The 26,998-nt window shown below is 38.3% G+C and overlaps 1 protein-coding gene across 2 annotated transcripts in view; it reads left to right on the plus strand.

Moving 5' to 3' along the window:
- The window catches only part of ITPR2 (inositol 1,4,5-trisphosphate receptor type 2), a 493,382-nt gene that overhangs the window by 111,814 nt on the left and 354,570 nt on the right, over positions 1–26,998 (plus strand). For both annotated transcript variants that reach the window (XM_033222612.1, XM_033222613.1), the window contains 2 exons: positions 2,906–3,001; positions 18,781–18,825. In XM_033222612.1, the coding sequence (XP_033078503.1) occupies positions 2,906–3,001; positions 18,781–18,825 (141 nt within the window). The remainder of the gene's footprint in view (positions 1–2,905; positions 3,002–18,780; positions 18,826–26,998) is intronic.

A 26,998-nucleotide genomic window follows, 5' to 3' on the forward strand; every position in this document is an offset into this window, starting at 1 on the left:
GAAAGTTTGATGCCTCTGCAAATGAGCTGAGCCTTGTTTATAAATATGACACCGAAAAAGAACTCTCTTAAGTTTATGACATGGTTTAGAATCGAGACAAAATAGTACAAAAGAACTTGTCTTCTATCTGAAACTCCACAACGTATTGAGGAATAATTTCAGTTGCTGGCATGCAGATGGACTTTGGAGACCTAACCATCAACAGGCGATGGAACTGAGAAGCTCTGGGGAAAACAGCTATGACTAAAGCTACTAACACACGAGGCTGCATGAAACCCCTCCCAGAAGTCTGCCTCATTCTTAAGAGTAAAACTGAAAAATAACAGGCCATCCTAAAATAAATACATAATTACAGCATGCATTTTCATACCATAAAGTTCTTATATTCTGCTCTTTTTAAAAATTTAAAAAATATAGAGGTAGCAATGAGATATTATTTAAAACTCTGTTAATGAAATACAGTGAGTTACCTGCATTTGATGTGTCTCTGCTTATTTAATATTGGTTCTGAGTCTGTTAAAAGGAGTTTTGAAAATTCTCTCATATTTTTGCTTTCAGTTTTATAGCTTTTGGTGTAACTGTACCACTGCCGTGAACCCTTTCCATCAAAATGCATAGTTGGAAATGCTGTGAGACATTGAACAGAATAGGGAACGAATAAATAGTTTAATAATTTTGAGATGTCTTTACTTCATTTAAACGTTCCTCACCATAATGAATTTCATATAATTTGATATAAAATGTTTTTACCTGCTGATGTACTAAAGTATTGCCAGTTTATATCGATGGTAGGCTTATTTCTGTTTGAGATTTGAAAGATGCAGGCTTCAGGACGTTTCTCTATTGTGTGCTGTCACAGTTGGGCTTCAGTGAGGATGTCTGAGGACTGTACTTACCCAGCATAAGCATCAGGTGTTTCAAGCAAGAGGGAAATTATGTTCAACATGATTGGAAGGGCTGGGGAGGAAACGTGGAATGGGGGACATGGGCTTATCTGAATGCAGATAAGCAATGCAATGACTGCTCCTCCTCTCAGCCTGCAGGCCTCTGCTCACATGCTGAGGGGTCCTTACTCATGCACCTTGTAGGAGCGGGCACTAGTCAGCTGTTACTAGTCACTGTTACTGCAGCCCAAAGAGGAGCCTCTCTTCTACTGTCCTCTGCTTTCCATTCTAATGGGAATGTCCTCAGAGCCCCACTGGGTGAGGCTTTCAGCCCCTGTGATGCAGGGGAGCACTTAGCAGGGTGGGGCTGCTCCTGAGGGCCACACACAGTGTTGATCATATTCTGGAATTCCCTGTAAATTGCAGCATAGATAATATCTTGGTCACTGCATATTAAATGCCAATAGCATCCCTCCAAAATCATCGTGATAAACAAAAACACCCTCCCTTCCAAATCTCTAGAATATCCCCGCTAGGGAACTGTACTGCCCTTGCCATACCTACTGATGTATACGAGAGTAGTTCTTGAGATCTTCAGATTTGTTAACCTTAGCAATTATATACAAATCACAAAATGTGTGTGTGTGTGTGTGTGTGTGTGTATTTGAGACAAACATTAGATTTTATCAGATTCTTGCAGATATCTCTGCCTCCCCCAAAGAATTAAGATTTCAAACACTGACAAGATCACAGTGGCCAGTGTGATTAGCAAAGGATTTGTGGAAGAAATGTGATGTGAGAATTTGAAGGATAGGTGGGCTTTTGGCCACAGAGGGAGTGTTTTGTAAGACCTCAAGGGCCTTGAAGTATTTTCATAATTATTATTTTATCTGGGCTATGAGAGTGTGGGAAGACAGTTGCTAGAGTCTAGCAAAAGGCGTTAGCAAGTGAAGTATGTTAACATACAGATTTCACCGTTGCAGCAGGAGCCAAAGGGTGGTCAGTACTAGCAAAAAGGACGCAATGTGCTGAGGGAGAGTCATGAAAGTTGTCCTAGCACTCTGATACGCCTTATGATATTTAATCTTCACAACAATCCTGTGAATCAACCCATTTTGTACACGAAGACACAAGGCTCAAAGATGTTAAATTCCTTTCTGTGCTCATACCCCAGTAATTGGTGGACCTGGGACTCACATGCCTGAGTCTGAGTGTAAAACCCGAGCTTTTCTGCCGTCCCATCCCACCTGTTGCAACCAGGTGTGTCAGAGCTTCTACTGTGTTCATTCCCAGTGAGCCTAGGGACTCAGCATCTGGGCAAGGCCAATGCAAAGACAGGTATCAAAAGACATGCTGTCAATAAAAAGCATGCATGGAAATGGCCAAGAATTAAGTAGTTTAGACCTTAGGCCTTGACATTTGTGATTCTCTCTTCCAATCTGCGTGGCTTTCTTATCCTCCAGGTTTCAGCTCACATGACATCTCCAAGTGGCCCATACTCATGATGGTCATATCTAAAGTTGCCTTCCCTAGGTGCTCAATCATGTACTTCCCTTGTGTCATTTCTGGCACTTGTCAAATCTTACTTCTTTGTTCACTAGCTCTCTCTTTTCCATTAGAATGGAAGCTCTAGCTTTATCCACTGCTGTGTTTCTCTTCTCTTGAAGGGACTTGGCACATAGTGGGCTCTTAATGCAATCTGCCAAGAAAATGTTTGAAAAACAAAGGGAAGAAAATCTCAGTATTTCCACTTTGGTCTTGGAAGCATATCTTTCTGAGTAAAGCTGTGTTTGCAGATGTAAGGCACGAGTGTCACGCATGCACGAGTTAACAACTGTTATAACATGTCTCTTGCTCATTTATGGGGAATTTTGTTTTTCTGCCACATTATACTCTCATGGAAACTTAAATTAGGTTTGACAGATCATCACTAACAGAAGGGCAGACATGTAAACTGTTGGCATTTGCTTGCCGGGAGCATAAATATTGTTTTGCCATTACTGTTGTTGCTTTCTTTGTAGGTGGTTCATCATGACCCATGCCGTGGGGGTGCGGGACAGTGGAACAGCTTGTTCAGATTTAAACATCTTGCAACTGGAAACTATTTAGCTGCAGAGGTAAGACTAATGGATAAAGTGGTGTTAAGTTTCTGACTCTGAATTAGTGAAAGAGGCAATCGGGTTCTCCACAAGACGTTATATTTGCAGGAGCAGTCATTATACAAATTTGATTGTTGCTTCTAGTATTCTGGATTGGCATATAAATTATTTTTAAAATGTAAATGCTAGCCAAAGCATTACAAATCGAGACAACAACGATAATAACAACAAAACTCTGCAGTTGGTTTACTGGAAGGTCAACTGGAATGAGGCATCTGATTTGCATATGTATGTGATGTGGCCTAAATTTTCTATTTAGCTTCACCTTTTCAGAATGTCTACATGATAGATATGATGAGTTCATTGTTCATGTCATGTAGCCTAGCTAGCTTTGGGTTCATCTGCAGTGGCCTCTTTCACCGTGGGTGGCTTTTATTGTTCAAATCTTTGGGAAGGAAAATGTTTTCTTCCTAAAACTGTCAATAAAAATGGTAAAAACATACAAAAGCTTTTTCTTTATCCACTAAAAATATGTTGACAGACAGATATGAAGGATATCAGAAGATATGAAGGATGGGCAGAAATAACATCATGGAAGTTTTATAAATATTTTAATTAAAGTTTGGTTATCTAATTTAAAAATAATTTTGAAGCTAGTCTTTTCCAGATGGAACTGTGCTGGGCACTTAGAAAGCATTTGATGACTACTTTGTGAATGGATAGAGGATGGGAAGAAGGAGATTTCCGGATTTGTATGTGAGAGGCATTTGGAGACATATTGGGCAAATTAATCACACTATACTCCAATTTCTTCTTCTGGAAAATGGGGATAATCAAATTTATTTCTATTTCTCTTAACTTAATTAAATGAGGCAAAGTGCTTGCAGAAATTGTGGCTTATGGTAAGCACAGGGTAAGTGATGCTGGCATGACTAATTTTTTTTTTTTTTGAGACAGATTCTTGCCCTGTTGCCCAGACTGGAGTGCCATGATGCACTCAACCTGTGCCTCCCAGGTTCAAGCAATCCTCTTGCCTCAGCCTCCTGATTAGCTGAGACTACAGGTTCATGCCACCATGCCTGGCTACGGTTTATATTTTTAGTAGAGAAAGAGTTTTGCCCTGTTGGCCAGGCTGGTCTCAGACTCCTGGACTCAAGCGCCTGCCTCGACCTCTCAAAGTCCTGGGATTATAGGCATGAGCCACTGTGCCCAGCCTAATTTTATGTGATAAATAGGGATTATTTTTACTTTTTAAAGTATCTAACACATTATTTAGTGCTCAACTAGATGAAATACAGCTTTGCAATTTACAGTCTGTTTATAGTATAAATGTTTTAAACTAACCCTTTTGTAAAACAACTCATTGAAGCAAAAATCATTAGTAAGTTAGAGAATCTTGTCTAAAATACGAATTACAAAAGCCTAACTAGATATCCTATAAAAGATAAGAAATTAGGATTAAAATCCTCTGGGATCTTATGTTAGTGGCTCTTTTCCCCAATTCACTTTTTAAGCAAATCTACTGATGTGCTGTAGAAAACTGACATGATGTACATGTGTATTACTAGTTTTCTTTGTTAATTTCTATAATTAAAACATGTATCATTTGATGCATTCAAATGATTAGATTTTTAAGAATTAAAGTGTTCATTAACCTTAGTGAAGACCCAAGATTTCAATACATACATGAATTAATTAAAAATGGAGAAGTAGAAAGCAATTCATTCCTTGAAAAAATTTGAAAGACTGTCTTTCATCCTGTCTCTAGAGAATGCAGCTTTAAATGCCAGGTGCTGTCTCATTCATTAAAGAGTCTGGTGTATTTAGAGGACCTTTTCTTTGACCTTTAATACTTTAGATAACATCTTTTTTATGGTCTAGTGGGAGGAGGGAAATTAAGTATTAAGTACATATCTGAAAATTGAAAGCTAGGAATTTATTTTCTACTGATTTTAACTAGTGTAACAGAATGGGTGCTCTGTGTTCTGATATCAAAATAGCAATCATAGTCTCAAAATCCTGGCACCCATACATTGGTGTTTTGTATCTTCTATGTCAGTTGGGACAAAATCTGGGTGTGCTCATGTCTCAGGATGCTTGTCTTTACTGGTGTGAAAGTATCTAGAGGTGTGGCCAAATCACAGGGATTTCCAGTCCAGGAACAGCTGGTAACTAGCCTCTGACAGCAGTTGAGAAACAATGATTACACTTATCATTTTGCTTTCTAAAAATGCCAAGTCTTTATTTCTTGTTTAAACTTTTTAATTTTTACGGGTACATAGTATATGTATATCCTTATGGGGCACAAGTGATATCTTGATACAGGTATACAATGTGTAATAATCACATAGGGTATTTGGGATATCAGTCACCTCAAGCATTTATCATTTCGTGTTAGGAACATTCCAGTTCTACTCTTTTAGTTATTTTGAAATATACAATAAATTATTGTTAACTGTGTAGTTACCCCGTTGGAGTATCAAATTGTAGATCTTACTCCTTTTATCTAACTATGTTTTTGTACCCATTAATCATCTCCACCTTTTCTCTCCCTCCCTGCCACCCCTCCTAGCCTCTGGTAACCATCCTTCTACTCCCTAGCTTCATAAGTTCAATTGGTTTAATTTTTAGCTCCCACATATGAGTGAGAACTTGTGAAATTTGTCATTCTGTGCCTGGCTTATTTCACTTAACATCATGTCCTCCAGTTTTATCCATATTGTTGCAAATGACAGGATCTCATTCTTTTTTATGGCTGAATACTATTCCAGTGTGAACAGGTACTGCATTTTCTTTATCCATTCATCTGTTGATGAATACTTAGGTTGATTCCAAATCTTGGCTATTGTGCGTAGTGCTGTAATAAACATGGGAATGCATATATCTCTTCCACGTACTGATTTCCTTCCTTTTGGGTATATACCTAGCAGTAGGATTGCTGGCTCATATGGTAGCTCTATTTTTAGTTTTTTGAGGAACCGCCATACTGTTCTCTGTAGTGGCTGCACTAATTTACATTCCTACCACCTATGTGAGAGTTCCTCTTTCTCTACAACATCAGCATTTTTATTGACTTTCTTTTGGATAAAAGTCATTTTAACTGGGGTGAGATGATATCTTATTGTAGTTTTGGTTGGCATTTCTCTGATGATTAATGATGTTAAGCATTTTTTAATATATTTGTTTGCCATTTGTATGTCTTCTTTTGAGAAATTTCTGTTAGATCTTTTGCTCATTTTTAAATCAGATTATTAGTTTTTTGTTTTTTGTTTTTTTTTGTCTGTTGAGTTGTTTTAGCTCCTTACATATTCTGGGTATTAATCTCTTGTCAAAAAATGCCCAGGATGGCCGGGCGTGGTGGCTCACGTCTGTATTCCCAGCACTTTGAGAGGCTGAGGAGGGTGGATCACCTGAGGTCAAGAGCTCAAGACTAACCTGGCCAACATGGTGAAACCCTGTCTCTACAAACATACAAAAATTAGCCAGGCATGATGGCGGGTGCCTGTAATCCCAGCTACTTGAGAGGCAGAGGTGGGAGAATTACTTGAACCTGGGAGGTGGAGGTTGCAGTGAGCCAAGATCATGCCATTGCGCTTCAGCCTGGGCGACAGAACAAGACTCCATCTCAAAAAAAAAAAAAAAAAAAAGCTCAGGTTTTTAATTTCAAAGCATTAGTCATGTCATTCAAATAGGATGGGGGTTCTCAATGTTTTGGGTGACAGCCTCCTAGAATTATTTGTTTTATTACACTATACCCTTATTCTTAGGTGGCAAAGGCTCCATGTCACATATTTATTTTACTTATTCAGTTTTCTCTTTAATATCTAAATATTATTTTTAAAAAAGACACATATTGGGATGTGGGGAATGCGAGCATTGGGAATGATTATTTTTGGAATTCATAAAATTGCAAACATAGTCTTTAAGATTTCATGCAACCTTCAATATATGTTTTTTCAGTGCCTGGTAAATGCACAGCATGGTAGAATGCTGCAGGTACGGCAGAAGAAGCTGAGGACTCAGTCTTTGCCTTCAAAGAATGGAGCTGCTAGTTCAGAAGACAGTGCTGCACAATTGGGGAGGGCTTATTATATGTGCAAGTAGAATTGGGTCATATTCCAATGAGAGAATCTAGGGTGAGGTTAGTTGAAGATTCTTGCTTGGGGCAAACTGGTTCTCAAGGGAAATCATAGACATGGACTGTTAGAGAAATCAAAGGGCAGTCCTGTGTAAGTTGCTAAGGAGGCGCATCAGAGATATGGAATATGCAAATCGTACATAGACAATATTAAAACTGAGGCCCAGCCCAAGGAAGGGGTTGTGAAAGGAATGATTGAGTGATCAGACTCCTTACTTTAAGATTTTGAATGAAGGGTTTGACTTTTATCTAGTTTGTAACAGGAATGAAGTTTGAAGAAGTTTATCTTGGTCGCTACCTTGAGGCTGGGACTGGTCAGTTACTAGCAGGCCTTTGGTAGAGATCAGTGATGTCATTCAAAAAATCCCAGTACAGTGTGATAAATTTATGATAGCAATATGAATAGTGGCGTGCTTATGAATAGTGGCCCACACTTTTCTCAGGGGGTGTCAGGGATGTGCAAGGAATGGTCAGGAGGTCAGAGGCGTTGCTGTTTGATGAATGAGTAAGGCACATGGGGAAGAGGGAGAAGGGGCGTTCAGGCAGTGAGGGCAGCTTGTACACAAGAAAGGAGGTGTGTGGTGCCATACAAACTAGTGTCGTATATAGGACTTGTGAGTTTGGAAGTAATGCTAGAAGGTGAGAGGGAAGTGATGGGGCCGGAAATGTAGTGCAGCTGATAGTTCAGGTCATATGTGTTAAGGAGAATGGGTTTTATCTTTAAAGTACCGAGGAGTATAATAAATACATTTGTGATTAAAGAAGACCACTCCAGAGTTGTAGTGTCTAATATAGTAGTTTCTAACCACATGTTGGCTATTAAATTAAAATTAATATTACCAAAATTAAATAAAATTAAAAAGTCGGTTTCTCATTCACAATAGCCACATTTCAAGTTGCTCAACAGCCATGCCACATGAAATAATGCACATTTCCAAAGAGACAGTTGTAGTGGGCAGCACTGCTCTGGAGCCTTTGTGAAGTTACTAGAAGAAATTGAATCTAGAGGCAGTCAGGCCAGATAAGAGTCTGAATGATCTGCTTTCTACATTTTCTTTCTTTGCCATCTGGTGGAAGTTTTGCCTATCTACAAACAAATAGAGTAGTTGACTTTAAAAGGGCTATATTACAATCTTTAACAAAGAAAATTATTTTGCGTTACTTGACCTATATTGCTTTGGAAGGGTCATCAGCAGTTTTTGCTTTAGTAATTTTAAGGACTTGAACAAAGGGAGAGCCTTCGGTAATGCTGACAAAGGGAAGGGTTGAAGGCGTTCTTGGGAGACAGAACTGATGCAGTGGTAAGCCGTCAGGTGTTAGGGGTTAAGGAATAGGATTCTGGCTTTGGAGAATTAGTGATGTTGTTTATCAAATTAGGGAAAATGAGAAGAGGTGCCAAATTGGTGAGGGAAATAATCCATTCAAATTTGTTTATGCTTATAAAATGTCTGGGTGAAGTTGTCCGCTAGGGAAGATTTCAAAACATCTGGAAGTTTGGGGATTGACCAGTGTTGGATTTGGGTTTTCAGAACACAGTTAAGATCATTAGGGAGTAGAAAGAGAGTGGGAGGATGTTTGAAGGTAGAATCATGAGGAAATTATCTTTGAAGGATTAGGGAGAGACTGGGAGCCTGAGAAGCCAGAAGCACCTGGAAAATCAAATGGGCTGAATTACAAATGCCAAGCGAGGGAGGAGAGAGTTGCACAAAGGAGGGAGTGCTACTGAACAGGCCAGAAACAAATCTCTTTACATCATCTGGCAAGAATGCAATCACTTCTTACTTATGGGGAACATTTTTAGTGGAAACCAGAATGCAGGAGTGGAGGAATGATCAGGAAGCTGGGAAGCAGAAGTGGGTACAGACTAAGTTTTCATAGCATGGCTGTGAAAAGGGGAAGTGGAGTAGTAGGCCAGGGGAAATTAAGAGTCCTATTAGATGATTTTTATAAAATGTATTTTTTACAATGAGGTGGTTGAGGATGCTGCTGTTTTTGCATCAAAGGGAAGTACCTAACAGTGCGGCTAGACATTGCAGAATATTAGCCTTTTTTCCCATGGCCTTTCCAACTTTAACAGACATAATTTAAAATATTACTTTCATGTGCTGTAGGCATTCCTGGTAAATTGGATTATGTAATTCTTGAATTGCCTTTGAGTTTATGGTGTTTATGTTGGCCAGTGTGACAGAGCCTAGCATAGTGGGAAAAAAATCCCATGCATACTGTTTACAATCTGTCTGACTTTAAGCAAATATTTAACCCCTCTGGACCTGAGTTCCTTTGTGTGTAAAAAAGTTAAGAATGTATATTATGTGGTATTATTCTGGAATTAAAGAAGATAGGGGATGTACAGCACCTTGTACATAAGAGGTATGCAGTAAATATTAAGTCCATTTACTTTCTTGGAAAGGAAGTAGAAAATGCAGAGTAGTGTTTTATTATTAGTATCATTATTAATAACTGGCATGTCTTAGATAACTTAAGGAGGGTAAGTGTTTAGGGGCAAAGTTTAGTTATTTAATGTGTTTATCTGGAAAAGATTACTACGATGCTTTGACATAGGAAACACTGCCTCATGGAGCCACTGAAAATCCTTCTAATAATATCTCCTGATCTCTTGTACAGTTCCTATGTCAGGTATAACACACAGCCAGCCAGTCACTCCCATGATTTATAAATAGACATTTTGGGTGACATTACTGTTAATCAATTGGGCAAAGTATGCTGAGTGCTTATCCAGAACAGCTGAAAAGACTATCCATGCCTTGGATTATTAGAATAGTTTAACATATATTGCTTTTATTTCTCTAAGTTCTTTAGATAAATTTTTCTAAAGCAGAAATGAAAGACCATCCTGGCTAACACGGTGAAATAGTGTTTTTTATTGTCTATACGTTTGAGTTTAACTAAAGCTATTGTGTAATAACTTAAATTGTGGTCTTTTAAATAATATAGCGCAGTTAGAATTCATTGAGCATTTTAGAATTTTAAAAGCCTCTGATTCTGGATAATGCCACAGTTATTCTCCATAAACTTGAGATATTGCAGAAATCCCCCACTTAGGGAGGAAATGCTTATAACATTTCTTTGAGCTTATCACAGTTCGCAGTTAGCTATGTATTTGTTTGTTACCTGTTGTGTATATTGTGTATATCTATTCAATGGCTATTTTGTTCCCTGCAATGAAAGGCCTGTATCTGTTTCTCTCCTCGCTGGATGCCTTGTGCCTGGAAGAGTGCCTGACACTTAATTTGCCTTCAGTAACTGTTGGAAGATGGGATGAATGAATCATAGGGACTATGACTGTTGTTTTAAATCCAGGAATTTTACTTTACAGAAAAAGAAATCCTGGCTCACAGAGGTGATTTATTTTGTTAAAATGGAAAAAACCAATGTAACGAAAGTATTAGGAATGAATGCTCTCAACTGAGGGCGATGATGGCAATGTCTAGAGACATTTTTATTTTCACAGTTGGGAAATGGGAGCTGCTATTTATTGTCACAGGGAATGGGCTGTAGCTAAACATTCTACTATACACAGGACAGCCCCTCACAACAAAGAATTATCTGGTTCAAGATACCAGTAATGCTAAGGGTTGAGAAACCCTGATCTGTATTATACTGAAAGTATGCATTTATTGAATGCCTACTAGGTAGAAGTACTTACTTTGACATTGTGAAGAAAACAAAGATGATTAACACATGGTCCTTGTCCTCTAAGAGTTTAGAGGACAATTTAGATTAACTAAATCTCTGGGACATTGAGATCTCTTTTGCCATTGCTTCCACCATACATGCACATCTGAGATAAATGGCTCTAGGTAATGTCTAATTGTTAACATCTGTAGGTGATCGTGCTACGTTTCATAGTAAGTTTAAAGGACTGCAACCTTAAATCTAAGTGCAAATTAGATAAAAAGATCTAAAGTTTACTTATAGATATAGACACAGTGCCCAAGTATGATACTCTATTTTAACCAGCACTTAACTGAATGGTTTAGTTATTCAGAAAAATGTAATAAACCTAATTATTTATGTAGAAGTGAAGGGGGCACTATCCAAAGGAAACTGGACCATTTGAAATGCTGGAAATTCTGTAGTTGAATTATATAGAGAAAACACATATGTTGCAAACTATTTAAGAATATCATCTTTTTTTTTTTTTTTTTGTGAATTGCAGAAAACACCTGGGAACTAGGATAATGATACAAGATTTAACACGGTTTAAGTTTTATTCTGCAAGATAGTAAAACGAACCAAGGGTTAGAAATGGTCCCTTATTCAATGTAAAGATTCCAATAGGATAGTTTAGGGATTCGGGTTAATTTTAAAGAAGTACTCAGTGCTAACCTGTAATCCCAGCACTTTGGGAAGCCGAGGTGGGCAGATCACTTGAGGTCAGGAGTTCAAGACCAGCCTGGCCAATATGGTGAAACCCCCTTCTCTACTAAAAATACAAAAATTAACCGGGCATGGTGGCACACACCTGTAACCCCAGCTACTCAGGAGGCTGAGGCAGGAGAATCGCTTGAACCCAGGAGGTAGAGGTTGCAGTTAGCCAAGATCTCACCATTGCACTATAGCCTGGGCAACAGAGTGAGAGTCCATCTCAAACAAACAAACAAAAAAACCTAAAAACCAAACCAAACCAAACCAGAAACCTCAATGCTAGAAACCTATGGATAAAATGTGGAACAAAGTATCTAATTATGAAAAGATAAAGATTTTTGATCTCATGAGGTAATACAGAGCATATTATTAGACCCTTTCCCTTGCAATGTCAGTTTTTTTGGGCATATATGTTGTTAGGTGGCATGAGGGGAAGGTAAATATGCACTGATATTTTTGACACAGCTGTCCACACACTCATCTACACTTTGTCATAGATGTTTTACTTGTATTACTGTAGTGGTGCAGGTGAGTTCACAACGATGTCTGTGGGGGAGAAAGTAATTTTACCATGTTTTGCGTAGAAAATATGGGGACCTCAGTAAATGGTTCTTCCACAGTTGTAGGAAGAATTATAAATCCACCTTCACAATTTCTGATCTGCTACTTTCTACATTTTCTTTCTTTGGATATTACTAAAGCAAAAACTTCTGATGACCTTTCCAAAGCAATACAGATCAAGTAATGCATAATAATGTCATTTATTCAAGATTGGAATAAAAGCCCTTTTAAAGACAACTAGCTTATTTGTAGATAGGCAAAACTTCCACCAGATGGCAGTAAACACTTATTTCCTGACTACTCAGTAGTCTTTGGATTTAATTCGCTAAAAACTCAGTACTCAAGAGTACTCAAGAAACTGTATAGTAGCATATAATTTTATGAGTATTGGGGCTATAGTTTTAAATGTTTAATTCTCTCTCAAATGTATCAGCCATAGTATGTGGAAAGGGCCTGGTTTGTATGCATGTGTATGTATACGTAAACACAGTAGACGAACATACAGACCAGACCCTATACATATGTATAAAATGTTATATATCAAAATATAGAAATTGTACCTGACACACATATACACCCAGTAAAGGTTGTTTTCCCTCCTTTCTTTTCTAGGCTTATCAATCAGAATAATAAACCTGAAACGCTAGTCATTGGAAAGAGGAACATTTAAATATAATTATTTAAAAAAACACACATGATAAGTTTATGATTTCAGTATTATATATAATAAAAATTGATGAAAACACATTTCATTGTTAAAAAAAAGCAAAGCTCCTCTTTTAAGAAAATAAATAGGTATTATGTACTTAAAAACTTCCGGTCTGCTTCTTCCTGTTTTGTGAGATGGAAGGGTGCAGTTGTTTTTCAGTTGATTGTGGTACAATCATGACTTTCACTGCCTAGGTATTTATAATGTTTCTCTCTCTCTGTCATTTTGCACCACACCTGACTTTTTTATATTTCTCTTTGGCCATTTAATTGAAGACTATCTTCAAAGATTGGTAATGGGTCTCTACGTTCCCTCTCTGTCACACTCCCATGGCGGCAGTGGACCCTGCCTTTGATCTTGAATATGCCATTGCCATACAAAATCAGTAAATTTATCTAAAATTTGTTTCCTTGCAGAATAGTGATGTTTCTTAGTTCATAGTTAAAGACGTGAAAGTCATGATTAACAGTTTCCTCTCTGAGTTTACATATTCAGATTCTCCTGATTCTGTCCTGCAAAATCTTTCACATCCACTTTCTCCTTTTTATTCCAGCATTATTATCTTCATTTGGGTCCATCCACCTCTTCCTTGGACCACTGCCCTTAGTTACTTTCCCTCTTTCATCCTCTGTCCCCTTGCATCTTCTGAATATGGATGCAAACTCTCTAGCCTGTGGTTTAAAGGCCTGGATAGTCTGGGCTGACCCTCCTTCCCAGCTTGCATCACACCTCTCCGCTTTATGGAGGCAGGAGGGAAGCAGCATGCTACAGGAGCTGAAAGATGTGGCTTTGGAGCCCTTAGACCTGTGCTTGCCCACCCTGCCACTCCCCAGCGGTGTGACTTTGCATAAAGCACTTCAGTTGATGTGCTCCAAGTGCCTCGTCTGTAAACTGTGTTAAGAATCTTGTCTTGGCCGGGCGCGGTGGCTCAAGCCTGTAATCCCAGCACTTTGGGAGGCCGAGACGGGCGGATCACGAGGTCAGGAGATCGAGACCATCCTGGCTAACACGGTGAAACCCCGTCTCTACTAAAAAATACAAAAAACTAGCCGGCGACATGGCGGGCGCCTGTAGTCCCAGCTGCTTGGGAGGCTGAGGCAGGAGAATGGCGTAAACCCAGGAGGCGGAGCTTGCAGTGAGCCGAGACCCGGCCACTGCACTCCAGCCTGGGCGGCAGAGCCAGACTCCGTCTCAAAAAAAAAAAAAAAAAAAAAAAAAGAATCTTGTCTTATAGTATAATTGTAAGGTTAAATGAATTAACCTTTAAGAGAGTATAAAAAAGTATTTCATAAGTGACACCGATGGGTCTTCTCTATAGAAGTCTCATTTTTCTCATCTATGTGGCAGTGGCCCCTCCAGCCTTGCTGCCTTCTTCACTCCCTCGTTCCTGCTCTGCCAGTTCAAATTCTAGCCATCCTTCAAGGCTTATCTCAAATGCTACCTTCTCCATGAATAATTTGTGAATACATTTGCCCACCACAGATCCCTCCTTCCTCTGACCTATATTATTTATAAATTATTCATTCCTGTCTTATGTCCCTTGTCACATTTTATTTTGTATTTCAGCTGACTGTATTTATGTCTTATTTTCCCTCCTAGGTTGTAATGTCTTATGGTCAGGGACCATATTCTCTTTGTCTTTGCTAAAATACCATATGCCGCAATGCTTTGCCCATTATAGATGCTCTATTAATATTTATTGAATAAATGATTGAATGGCATATTAGCTCTCCAATGCCAAATTTATAATTTATTTTTTTAACATAAAGACTTTGAGTCCTAAAAGACCTCCATATGACCATGTCTTTTTCCTGCTTCTTTAAAAAATAATTTTTTTCTATTCATCTTATAGTCTCTTTGATAATTACTGCTATTATCCTATTTAGAGATGGGAAGCAGCAGTATAATTTAAAGCATATATTTATTTGGCCTTTAATAGTTAATGTTAGTAAATTTATATGGCCCTGAATTTATTTGGGTGGCATTTTCTCCTCCTTTCCCTTCTCCTCTTCCTTTTCTTCCTCATCATTATTGTTATTATTTATACTTTATTGAGTTTACTGAGGTAATCGCTTTATGTTAATTATTTAAAAAATCATATTGCAGCCTGAGAGACACAGATGAGGCAAAATCTAACTGATTGGCACCATCTGCAGTTTTGCTGCCAAAGATATGAATATGTAAAATTTATTGACATAGAGTCATGGTTTAGTCATAGTCTTTTTCTCATTTTGCAGATGAGGACACTGAGTTCCATGGGCATTAGGCCACCTTTCCTAAAGACGCTGGTGTTTCCTTATAGAGCAGAGACTGGAATTCACTTCCCCAGACAGCCAGTCAGGGACGGGTAATCCTAAGCGGGGGAAATACGTAAAGACTGATTTTAGAAGGTAACATTGTCTTTGGGGTAGAATATATGATCTAAGTTTCCGAGAGCATAAATTATTTTATTTTGTGTTTAATGTAGGTACATGGATTCCTGTTTTTGTGCATGTTTTAGTGAGGGATATATCATGGTTTCCAGCATGAATTTAAAGTATCTGTAATAACCGTTCTAATGTGTACTGAGTGAAAACTTGGGCCATAAGGTACATCCTTGGTTGAACATGTTGCGTATCATTTGGATATAATTTAGCTAAAATTTTAGTATGGATTTTTTTTTAATTTAAAAGAAAAGTTGAAATTTTTCAAACAGAAAACAAAGTTTTTAAAAGCTATGGTGAAACTTGACTAAAATAGATGAATAAACTTCTTCTGAACACTGTGCTAGAATTTTCTTTACTACCCAGTGAAAATGTTTTCTTTAATCAGTAGAAAGGAGGCCAGTTAACTCACTCTTTGCCCTCTACCTTTCACTCTTGGATTCTTGGAACTAATTCTGTTACTCATAAGTGAAGGGAACTTAAGGAGTCTGAGGGAAAGTCTGGGTCTCTGTAGACAGAGGCCAGCCTCAAGTCCCCTCAATAGCTGTCCCAGGATTAACAGGTGACCTGTATCTTCTTACCCTCCTTGTGTATCAGTTCTGAAAACTGAAAGACTGCTGTCATGAGACTCTTGGGCTGGGTACTGCTTTCCATCCTTACTCCCTTCCCTCATACCCCTACTCATTTTCTGATTTGTTTCACCATAGTGTAGTTTTGTTTGTTTTTTCATTTAAATGGAATCATGCAGTACATTGTTTTTTGTGTGTGCCTTCCTCTACTTAATGTTTTTGAGATTCATTCTTGTTGTTGCTTGCATGAGAAGCTCGTCATGTTCATTGCCGAGTAGTACTCCATCGTTTGAGTATACCACATTTAGTTTATCATTCTTCTCTTACATGACATGCTTTTAAAATCTTAGCCTAATTTCTGGCTCTGTTTTACATCCCTACCACTGTTTTCTCTATCTTTTCCTCTTATCATCTTCAAATGAACGTGTCAATCTTTTGTGGTTGATTTCCATGGATAGGGTAACCTCTGCATACACAATTCTTTCTTCAGCTGAGGAAAGGTTTTTATCTTCTATTATCTTTGATTATTACTTGTGTTCCACTTATTCTCTCTTTATTTTGAGAGGTCTAATGGTCTCCCGTTAGTTGGTTGTCCCTTCTCTGGTTGTCTGTGACCATTTTCTTTTTCCTAATTCTCATTTCTGGATACCTTCCTTCTGTATGGAGGGGTAGTTGCTCAGCTGCTCATCCTCTGCATTGCTGATTTTCTGTAACTATGCTTTCTATTAGTGCTAATGTGAATTTTAATTTTGTATTTATGTTTTCATGTATATTGAAGTCTTCCTTAACTTCTTTTATATTGTATTATTTATATTATTATTTTATTATGTATATATTATTATTATTATAATTATTTTGAGACAGTGTCTCACTTCATCATCCACTCTGGAGTGCAATGGCGCAATATCAGCTCACTGCAACATCTGCCTCCTGGGTACAAGCAATTATCATGCCTCAGCCTCCCAAGTAGCTGGAATCACAGGTGTCCGCCACCATGCCCAGCTAATTTTTGTATTTTTAGTAGAGATGGGGTTTTACCGTGTTGACCAGGATGATCTCGAACTCCTGATCTCAGGTGATCCACCCACCTTGGCCTCCCAAAGTGCTGGGATTAAAGGCATGAGCCACCATGCCCGGCAATATATGGTTTCTATACTATCATTTTAACTCTTTATGTTATTTTGTTGCCTTTATGTAGAGGTCATGTTTATTTGTACTTTCCTGAGAATGCAAAACCGTTTCCTGAAAATTTGTTTTGTATCATATCATAGGAAATGTTGAGAGAGACTCTGAGAAGGAATTTCCCTTGTTCTAACTTAGTGTTCCATCAGTCCTATTTTGTTTTTTCCTTCCTTTCTTCTTTCCTTGTTATCCTCAGGTGAGTGAGCTCTGCGCAGAAGCAGAGGGTTGAGTGGATTGTCCTTTCGTTCCATTTTTAAATTCTCTAGTGTGACAATTCAGTCCTCTTTCTAAATGTTCAGCTGCAGGACTGACTGATGGGTGCACTTGCAGTGCAGTTCCCAGATTGAGCAGACATGGACTCTGGATTCTATGGACTCTACACACCCGGGCTCAACAGCAGTTGCTTTGCTTCTGTGTCCTACCCCTTTGCTATTTCTGTATCATCATGCAATGTCGTTCCAGCATAGCAGCATTCCTTTTCTTTCTTCACACCATGCTTCCCAGAAAGGCCTTGGCCATCATCTTTTCCCTCTACTTTCTGCCCACTTGTTTTCTGAGCATCTCTTTGGTCATGTAAAGACAGAGACAGGTAGCAGACTAGGGAAGCAGTTTTCTGCATAATTTCACGGCAGCTTGCCAGTGATAGAGAAACCTTTCTCTATAGGTTTTTGGTCGGTAAATTCTCTGGTTTTCTATGTCAGCGTTCAAACTGACTCAGTATCTTCTTATCTTTGTTTACATGGCCACTAGCTTAAAGAGACGTTGAAGTTTGCCACATGATAAACACCGGGTCATTACCTGCCTGTCCCCAAGAACTATCTACTTTATAATTAGCATCAGTTCATTGAAGATTTGGAATTTAGGTTGTTTTTTCAGCCTTAATTCTTAATGAGATTGGGAGTTTTTTCCTTTCATTTTGCTTTGCTTTTGGTTTTTTCAGAACCCTCATTGGTATTTAGTGATAAGTTGGAAGGGGCAATTCTTAGAGCTGCTGGATAAATGGTATTATGAGGAAGACTCCTGACCTTACATTTTAAATGATAACTTTACTGGGATTGTGCATTGTCTACACCAGTTGAGTCACATTAAAATGATTAAATTCAATTGGACAACTTGATGTTTCAAGAACCACACCTCATACATCTATTGCTTTACGAGTGATCAACTAGTTCAGACAACTAAGAATCGCTTTGAGACTGAGGACAAGTGGGAGTGAGGAGTCATGGATTTCAATCAGCCAGATGACGCAAGGGTCCGTACTCAACACATCCAGAACTCATCTTTGTCATCAGATTGGCCCCAAAATGCCACTATCCGAGCCTGAAGACGTGTGTTTGTTAGTTTCAGTAGTCCTCATGTATTTGCTCACATACCTGATACGTAGCTCCTTTGTTGCTCTGTTTCGTTTTCCTTTTCTTTGTGTGCATAACATGTAAAGCATGATCTCAAATCATCAATTTCCCTTTTTTTAAATTTCAATTTGTGTCTGAGTTATTGGTAAACGGCACTTGTTGCAAAGGGTAAAATGGTGAACTCTGTTGAATGTTTTTCCAGAGGAGGTGATATGGTCAATTCTTACTTCTTCAAAGATGTCAACAGTTCTGATATAAACCAAGGCAATGAACTTGGCATGTTAGCTTTTGTCTCCTGCAACTAGGGTTTGATGGTAATATTTTAAATTGTCATATTTCCTGATAGTTTCTTTCTTAGCTTCTTTTTATATTAAATTTAGTTGAGGATAGAATAATTAATTGAATTGAAGATCACTGGTCTTGTTAATATGCCTTTCATAGCAATGAAAAACTAATCTTCCTTTGTTTTTCTAGCTTAATCCTGATTATCGAGATGCCCAAAATGAAGGAAAAAATGTGGTGAGTAGAATTGGCGTTTCTCCAACAAATCTCAAATGTATTATTTGTATTTTATATGGACAGATTGGAATTTTAATAGCAAATTTGAAGAGTAGGAACTCAGAGATTTTCTGAGTAGAGCCTGTGGGTCACAGGTAAAAGGTGATATGGTTTAGATTATGAGAAAATGTTCAATAATGGGTGCTTGGGAAGATTTTTGCAATGCAACTTGGAGGCCATTGTTGGTGGAGTGCTGAAGGCAGCTGGCATCTGAGAGATCTAATGGGTCTAGGTTTCGTTTCCAGAAATGCACAGAAATTAAGAAGGATAAATGGAATTATGGTGTGATGATGTTAAAATAGGACAATAGGACGTTCCTTTTGGATTCAAAATACTTTGAGTTTTATTTTTGGAGAACTTGAAGCATCTAGCTGACTGATTTTTCTGATTTTCAAACATGTCCTACTCGAAAAACATCTCAATTTATTTTAACACCAGTTTTCATGACAATCTTTATGATTATTTACCCTGCTTATTTAGCCATCTGTGAAGAAGAAAGCTTCATGGTGACAACATGGCTTCTTTATTCAATCAAAAATTCAGAAATTCAGGATAATTTGATGTGATGCAGACAGAATTTCTGGATGATGGGCTAGATTTTAAAAAAGTTTTAAAAAGCAATTTAACTAGATATTTTGATGTAATCTAGATACAGTCTATAATTCAGTTTTCTTAGAAGTTTAGCAATTCTTTTTGAAATTAGTAGGTATTATTACTGCATCATTCAAGATTCTACCCTTTGACAGAAAGAATTGGAATGTTTCATTAACACGGCCAGTATCTATGCATTGGTACATAGCTTTAGGTTTTATGAGGATATTGACCTGGGGGAGGTGAATCCAATCAGAATTTCTGTACCTCATTCAATCCTGTTTGACTCCCTTCTCTGACTGCCAGGCTTACAATAGAAATAAAGCTGTGAAGTATCAGGTAATTGGCCCAATAAAACCTTTAACATATCAAAATGTCTTTAAACATAGAGATAGGTTTATTTGATCAATTGGATCTCCTATTTGTAATTCAATTTTAGCGTACTGAGTGGGCTCTTCTCTTGTTGGTTTTCACATGGCTGCCTCAGGATTGTTGGGTTCTTACTCTCATATGATTTAGGAAAATGCTGTCAGTAACCAGGTTTAAAAAGCAAAGGGTGCATCATGGCTTCTTTGGTTCTTACTATAAGCTTGTCAATGGCCTCCACCCAAAGACCACCAGGAACACATGGGTAGTTGAACAAGTTGGGTTTATTACTTACGCAGCGGGAAAGGACACCTGCCATGGGGAGCTGTGGGGCATCTCAGAGCATGTCATAAAGAACTTACTAGAGGATTTGTGTTTGTGTAAGGTGATTTGGGGAGGATTTAAGGAAGTGAGGCTTTGCTGTGGATGAGAATGCTGTCAGGAAGAGGAATTCTGTAATCTTAATAAATTTTATCTATAGGGAGGACAGTCTTCTAAGGAAGCAACAGTCACTCATATCAGTTGGGGAGAGGGATGTTTAGTCATTTTGTGGCTTGGACAATATTCATATTTTGTCTGTGTTTAGACATGATTAGGGAATGGTCTTGTTTTGTCTTGATCCATCACAGTCACAGAGTGGCCTTGTCTGATGATATTCTGTGAAATTGTTCAACAGAGAACAGCATGGCCTTGCTAAGAGGACCAGACCACCTATTGGATGTCAGGGACTGCTGCTTTTCTCTTTCACAAGGTTTATTTTTGTAATATTCTGTGTGACTTCTTCAGCATGGTGTAGGGACAAGAGAGTCTTGTTCTAGCACCACCATTAATTTGTGTGGCCTTGGACAAGTGAGATAGCTTTCTTGAGACTCAGTTTCCCCACCTGTGTAATGGGATGAAGATATTTGTCTTATGTACTTCACCTGCATGCCATGAGGATAAAACAAGATCAGACAGATGGAAACTCTTTGAATTTGTAAGTTATTTCTATTAAAAGAGCATCATATCAAAATTTCAAATTGTACAACTGAATTAAATCTTTGCACATCTCCTTTCTACTACTTAATATTTGGTGATACTACTGATGATTTTGGCCTGAACAGAGTGGGAGAATACAGTCTTCCTCCCTATCCAGGGGTTTTGCATCTGTGTATTCAAACATCCACAGATCAAAAACACCAAAATATAATAATATAAATTAAAAAACAATACGATATAATAAGTATTTACCTGGCACTTACACTGTATTAGATATTATGACTAATGTACAGATGATTTAAAGTATATAAGAGGATATGTATAGGTTATATGCAAATACTATGCAATTTTACTTAAGAAACTTGAGCAGATTTTTCTATTTGCAGGGGGTCCTGGAACCAATCCCCTGCAGATACCGAGCGTTGACTACATAGGGCATGGAGGTTCTATGGAACAGCACAAACTATATAAATGATCATACATCCATGGTGAAGTTCACTCTTTCTGTTAATCAAACTTTTAGTTAGACTTGATAGTTTTTCTTCTTTTTATTCCAAAACATGACTTCTTCATTGACCTCTAAAGGTGAGAAAGAGTGCTCTTCTGTTTAAGCCGTTGTTACTGGCAGTAGTTTAATTGCGTTCAACACAGATGGGTCTGCTTTTGCTGTGGATGTTTATGACTGAGTCTCATCTGTCATCTCAGGGAGACATCCAACTGGAGACAGTTGATTTAATTTTTTTCCTCTCCAGAATACCAAGCTTGAGAGCAAAGAAAATTGGGAATGTGGAGCCATAAAGCTAACAATATAGCTTCCTATTTTATAGACCATTTGCCACAGAGCAATAATTATTTTTCTGTCTAAAGAAGAAAACAAAGGAGCTGTTAGAGTTTATCTCCAGCCTGTGAAATATGCAATCAATTTCCCAAAACAGAATACTGTTTCACCTCAGATCTGGGTTCCAGTAACACTGACTTTATTATGACCATGCTGATTTTTTCTTTCCTCGTTTTCCTGATGTTGTCTATTTAATGCCCAGTTAATATTTTTTTGTTGTAATTTAGAAACCTTTATCAAAATGTTGCTTTCCATATTTGAAGTTTCAAAGGTTCATGCATGGTGCTGCTGAAATGAGGCAGTGCGTGTCAGAGCTCCCGTTAAGACACAAATTGCTGTATTTATTCTACAAAGGAGTCTGTTATTTCCAATCTTACAAATGTACAGCATCCACAGGGACCCTGTAAACATTGGAACCGTATCAAGCCCAGCTGGGAACCTGACGGTCGTTAGTTTCTTCTCTTTGAAAGGCTGCGTCTTTTCAAATGGCTCTTTGAAGGGGAATTTTTTGGAATTAACGCTACCCATCTTAACATTACCATATTTATGTGGAATGTGATCTGATTTTTCTTGGGAATGTCTGTTTTAGATGTCGGGGTTTCTGGCCACATTGGGCCAGATAATTCTTTGTTGTGGTGGGATGACTTTTGCCTGTAGGATGTTTAGCTGCGTCTATAGCCTCTACTCACCAGGTGCCAATAGCAGGCCCCTGATTGTGGCGACTACCAGTTGCCCAGAAATTGCCCAGAAATTTGCCCCTGGGGGGCAAATATTCCCTGTTGAGAACCACCAATCTATGTGCATTTATATACACCCACAGAAATGTTTCAGGAACTAGGGAACTTTGTGGAAATACAACTGAAAATCCTGTTCCGTAGAATGTGGAGGCGGGGGGAGGTGTACCAGATTCTGACAGACCCTCAAATTTTCCTGAGTACCAGATTCTGACCCCCACATTTCCTTGTTTTACTATATATTCATCAGTGACAAGGTGATAAGGAAAACACAGAAACAAAGGTTCTATCAGAAATTAATTTAAGAGTAGCAGTTTGTTAAGGAACCTCGGCAAGAGAAGTGTTTGCAGCTGTAAATGGCAGTGTTATATGCGGTTACATAAAGTCAGTAGTGAGAGCCCCGGAGGATGTGAACAAAAACACACGTGCCTGCACATCGCTATGCTGCTGTGGCCACTCACAAGTCTGAACCAACTCTGCAAATGCAGACGTTTCTTACAGAATGTCTCTGGCTCCCAACAACAGAATTGCAACGTGATGTCTGTGCTAAAAATTCGATGACTCACAAATGAGTCAACAGAGAAGGTGTTCTAGGAGCTGACTGCTTTGCGGATGCTTGCAGGCCCCAGGACGGCATGGGAAGCAAGGAGAGCCATTAGTTGAGTTGACTCAGCTGGCTTTTCATAGCGGATTTTCTCCATGTACAGCCTGGGAGGCTGTGTGGCTTTCTTTCTGAGTGAAAAATGCTCGTTTGATTAGGAGCTCAATAGACCAGGTTAACATTCAAAGCCCTGCGTTACCCTAAATTGGGAGTGTTTTGGAGAGCTAGCTGAGGTTAAATTTAATACCTGTTTAAGTTCTGTCGTACCTTAATGTATTTTCATGATGCAAGAGAGAGGGCATTGCACTTCTGTAATTCTCTGTGAGAAACTAGTGTTTCTGTGTCTTTTTTCTTAAAAAAATCAATATGAGTTTATAAACAAAAGCCACAAGGACACAATTTTAAACTGCATTGTCTTCAGGTTATAAAGATACATTTTTGACTTTTTTCTATATTGAGGCTTTAGACATACATTAAAAATTGTTTACTTATCACATATTATTCAGATGTCATTAGAGGCTGGCTTGAGGGCACATTCCAAGGAGTGGGCTTGAAGTTTACTGTCAGACTGTCTACCAAGAGAGTTTATTAAGCAAATTAACAGAGTACAAGAGAATGAAAGCAGAATGCTTAAGGCTACAGCACAGTGCGCGGTGGCTCACGCCTGTCATCCCACCACTTTGGCAGGCTGAGGCGGGTGGATCATGAGATCAGGAGTTCAACACTAGCCTGACCAGAAGGGTGAAACCTCGTCTCTACTAAAAATACAAAAAAAAAAAAAAAAAAAAAATTAGCCGGGCTCGGTGGCAGGTGCCTGTAATCTCAGCTACTTGGGAGGCTGAGGCAGGAGAATCTCTTGAACCTGGGCATCAGAGGTTGCAGTGAGCCAAGATCACGCCCCTGCACTCAAGCCTGGGTGACAGAGACTCTGTCTTAAACAAAACAAAACAAACAAACAAACAAATCTTCTAAACATGTTTGAATTTCTTATTCACACATAAACAATTGTTGGATGCTATTTATAAATGGAGATTTTCATTTCATTAAAGCCATTTTCCAAGAACCTAAGTGAACTGTTGAAGGGTGGAATAGCGCATTCCACTTATCCTATGTAATTAAAATAAAACCACAAGTCTTAAACAGTATGAGTAATTCAGAGTGACCTCTTTTAATTAACCCGAATTGGTGATTTTTTTCTGTGTTTGGAAGAGAGTCTAATTGTTGTAGCGTGATTGTCAGAATAGAGAGGTCCCTGACTACTCTTGTTAGGGCTTTACAGGGAGACATTACCACGGAGGCTAGGATAGGAGGGCAATCTCTAGGAACCTGGGTCTGATCTCTTCTTATGAGTCTAGAAAATTTATTTCATTCGCATTTTAAAAGAGGAATAAATGCAGGAGGATTAACTCCTGCTAAATGAACTCACAAAAGACTGATGAATAAACCACAATGCCAACTTTCAATTGCCAAATAGATCTAAATATTTGGGTCAGTTGGTGCATTTTCCTTGAAGTAGAATATGTATCAAAGGCTAAATTACAATATTGGGGTGCAGGAGACTCAGGAAATTAGATGACACATACTGTTAAGGATATGCTATTTTTAAGGATATGCTATTTTTCCAAGAAGGCTGGCTATTGAATCTACACGAGGCAATGGTGAGAGAAACTGTTTGATTCTCCGTTTATTTGGGTTACGTGCTGATCTTCTGTTAATAAGCCTTTATTCAAACATGGTTCAATATGACTGATAACGTTTTATCTTCCTTAGTTAATATTATGTTTTAATTGTGCCTTCCCAATATTCCACTTAAGCTACTTGTGCCCAAATCCCATTGCCTATAATAGTCACAAAAATCCTTTGGGTTATTTGTATAACTGATTGATCTTGTTCATAATTTCTGTGTCCTTATATTCCAAGGCAATCTTCTCTCACATGTATTAACAACACTTAGTGTGCTTGTGGCTCTTTCTTTTGGCTGCAATAGGATTGCAAAATCCAGGAAAAAAAGCTCTTTTCCAGTATTTCTTTGCAACTGTAATTCTCCTGGTCTATTTCTCCCCAAGTTTTCATGTTACTGAGGATATCATTAAAAACAAACATCCTTTGCTCTCTTTTAGAATTACCACTTCCTCTTCTAAACCTCCTCCTTCCTTCCTTTTGTATGCCGTGTTCTTCGTAATCATTGTCCTCTTCAGTATCAGATGTCACTACAGTTTTTAACCTTGAGAAGGAATTCCTACTTGCACATGTTCTTCTACTGGGCCCTGTAAAAGAGGATTGCATAGACCTTGTTCAGGCCTTTTTGCCTCAGCTGTTTGCAGTTGGACAGCAGTGTGGCTTTAGTGTCACTCTCAGATTTCAAGGCCTTCAGTTCAAAAACTGTGTTTTTGCCATCCGTATCTTATTATAACACCTAGATTTTAATGTTGAGCTACATGATATAGATCAATGAAGCAATACACTTTTGAGTTTGCCCTTCACTCCATCCTTCCCTCCATCCCTTCCTTCCCTTTCCTCCCCACCTGCCTCCCTCCCTCGCTTTTTTCTTTTCTCCTTTTTGAGACAGAGTTTTACTCTGTCGCCGAGGCTGGAGTGCAGTCATGCAATCTCGGCTCACTGTAGCCTCGACCTCCTGGGCTCAGGTGATCCTCCCACCACAGCCTCCTAAGTAGCTGAGACCATAGGCATGTGCCACCATGCCTAATTTTTGTACTTTTTGTAGAGATGGGGTTTTGCCATGTTGCCCAGGCTGGTCTTGAACTTCTGAGCTCAGGTGATCCACCTGCTTCAGCCTCCCAAAGTGCTAGGATTATAGGCATGAGCCACTGTTCCTGGCCTCTTTTTCATTTTAAAATTGTATATAGTTAAGGTATATACCATGATGTTTTGATACACATATGTATAGTAAAATGTTACTGTAGTCAATCAAATTAACATATCCATCATGTCACATAGTTGCCTTTTATTTTAGTGATAAAAATACCTAAAATTGGCTCTCTTAGCAAATTTCCAGTATAGAATACACGATTATTAACTCTACTCCACATGCTCTGCATTAGATCTCTAGCCTTATTCATCCTACAGATATGTGACTTTGTACACTGTGACCTCTATTTTCCCTTTCCCCCTGCTCCTGGTAATCATCCTTCTATTCTGTTCTCTTTATTTCTATGTATTGTGTGTTTTTTTTTTGTTTTTTTTTCTGTTTTTTTGTTGTTTAGATTCTACATATAAGTGAGAGCATATGCTTTTTTTCCTTTCTGTGTATTTTTTTTTAACTTAGCATAATGTTCTCTAGTTTCATCCATGTTGTCGCAAATGGCAGGATCTCCTTTTACAAGGATGAATCATATTTTGTATATAAACGTATATTATATATAGCTCAAATTTCTTTATCTGTTCATCCGTTGATGGGTACTTAGGTTGTTTCCATGTCTTGGCTATTGTGAATAATACTGCAATGAGTGTGAGAGTGTATGTTTCTTTATGAGGTGGTATTTCATTTCCTTTGGGAATATGCCCAGAAGAGGTACTACTAGGACTTATAGTAGTATTATTTTAAATTTCTTTAGGAACTTCCATATTGTTTTCCACAATGGCCATGCCAATCTGTGGTCCCACCAACAATGCAATGCACAAGGATTTCCTTTTCTTCACACCTTCCTCAGCACTTGTTATCTCTTGTCTTTTTGAAAATAGCCATTCTAACAGGTGTGAGGTGACATCTCATTGTGGTTTTGATTTGCATTTCCTTGATGATTAGTGCTGTTGGGCACCTTTTCTTATACCTGTTAGCTATTTGAATGTCTTCTTTTGAGAAATGTCTATTCAGGTCCTTTGTCCATTTTTTAATTGAGTTACTTGTTTCTTGGCTGAGTTTTGTGAATTCCTTATATATTTTGTATATTAAACTTTTATCTGGCTTAGTTTGCAAATATATTTTTTTAATTCCTTGGCTGCTTTTTCATTTTGATGATTGTTTCCTTTGCTGTGTAGAGCTTTTTAGTCTGATGTAGTCCCACT

Source organism: Trachypithecus francoisi, unplaced genomic scaffold (assembly GCF_009764315.1).
Source record: "Trachypithecus francoisi isolate TF-2019V2 unplaced genomic scaffold, Tfra_2.0 Lachesis_group11, whole genome shotgun sequence".
NCBI classification, from domain to species: Eukaryota; Metazoa; Chordata; class Mammalia; order Primates; family Cercopithecidae; genus Trachypithecus; species Trachypithecus francoisi.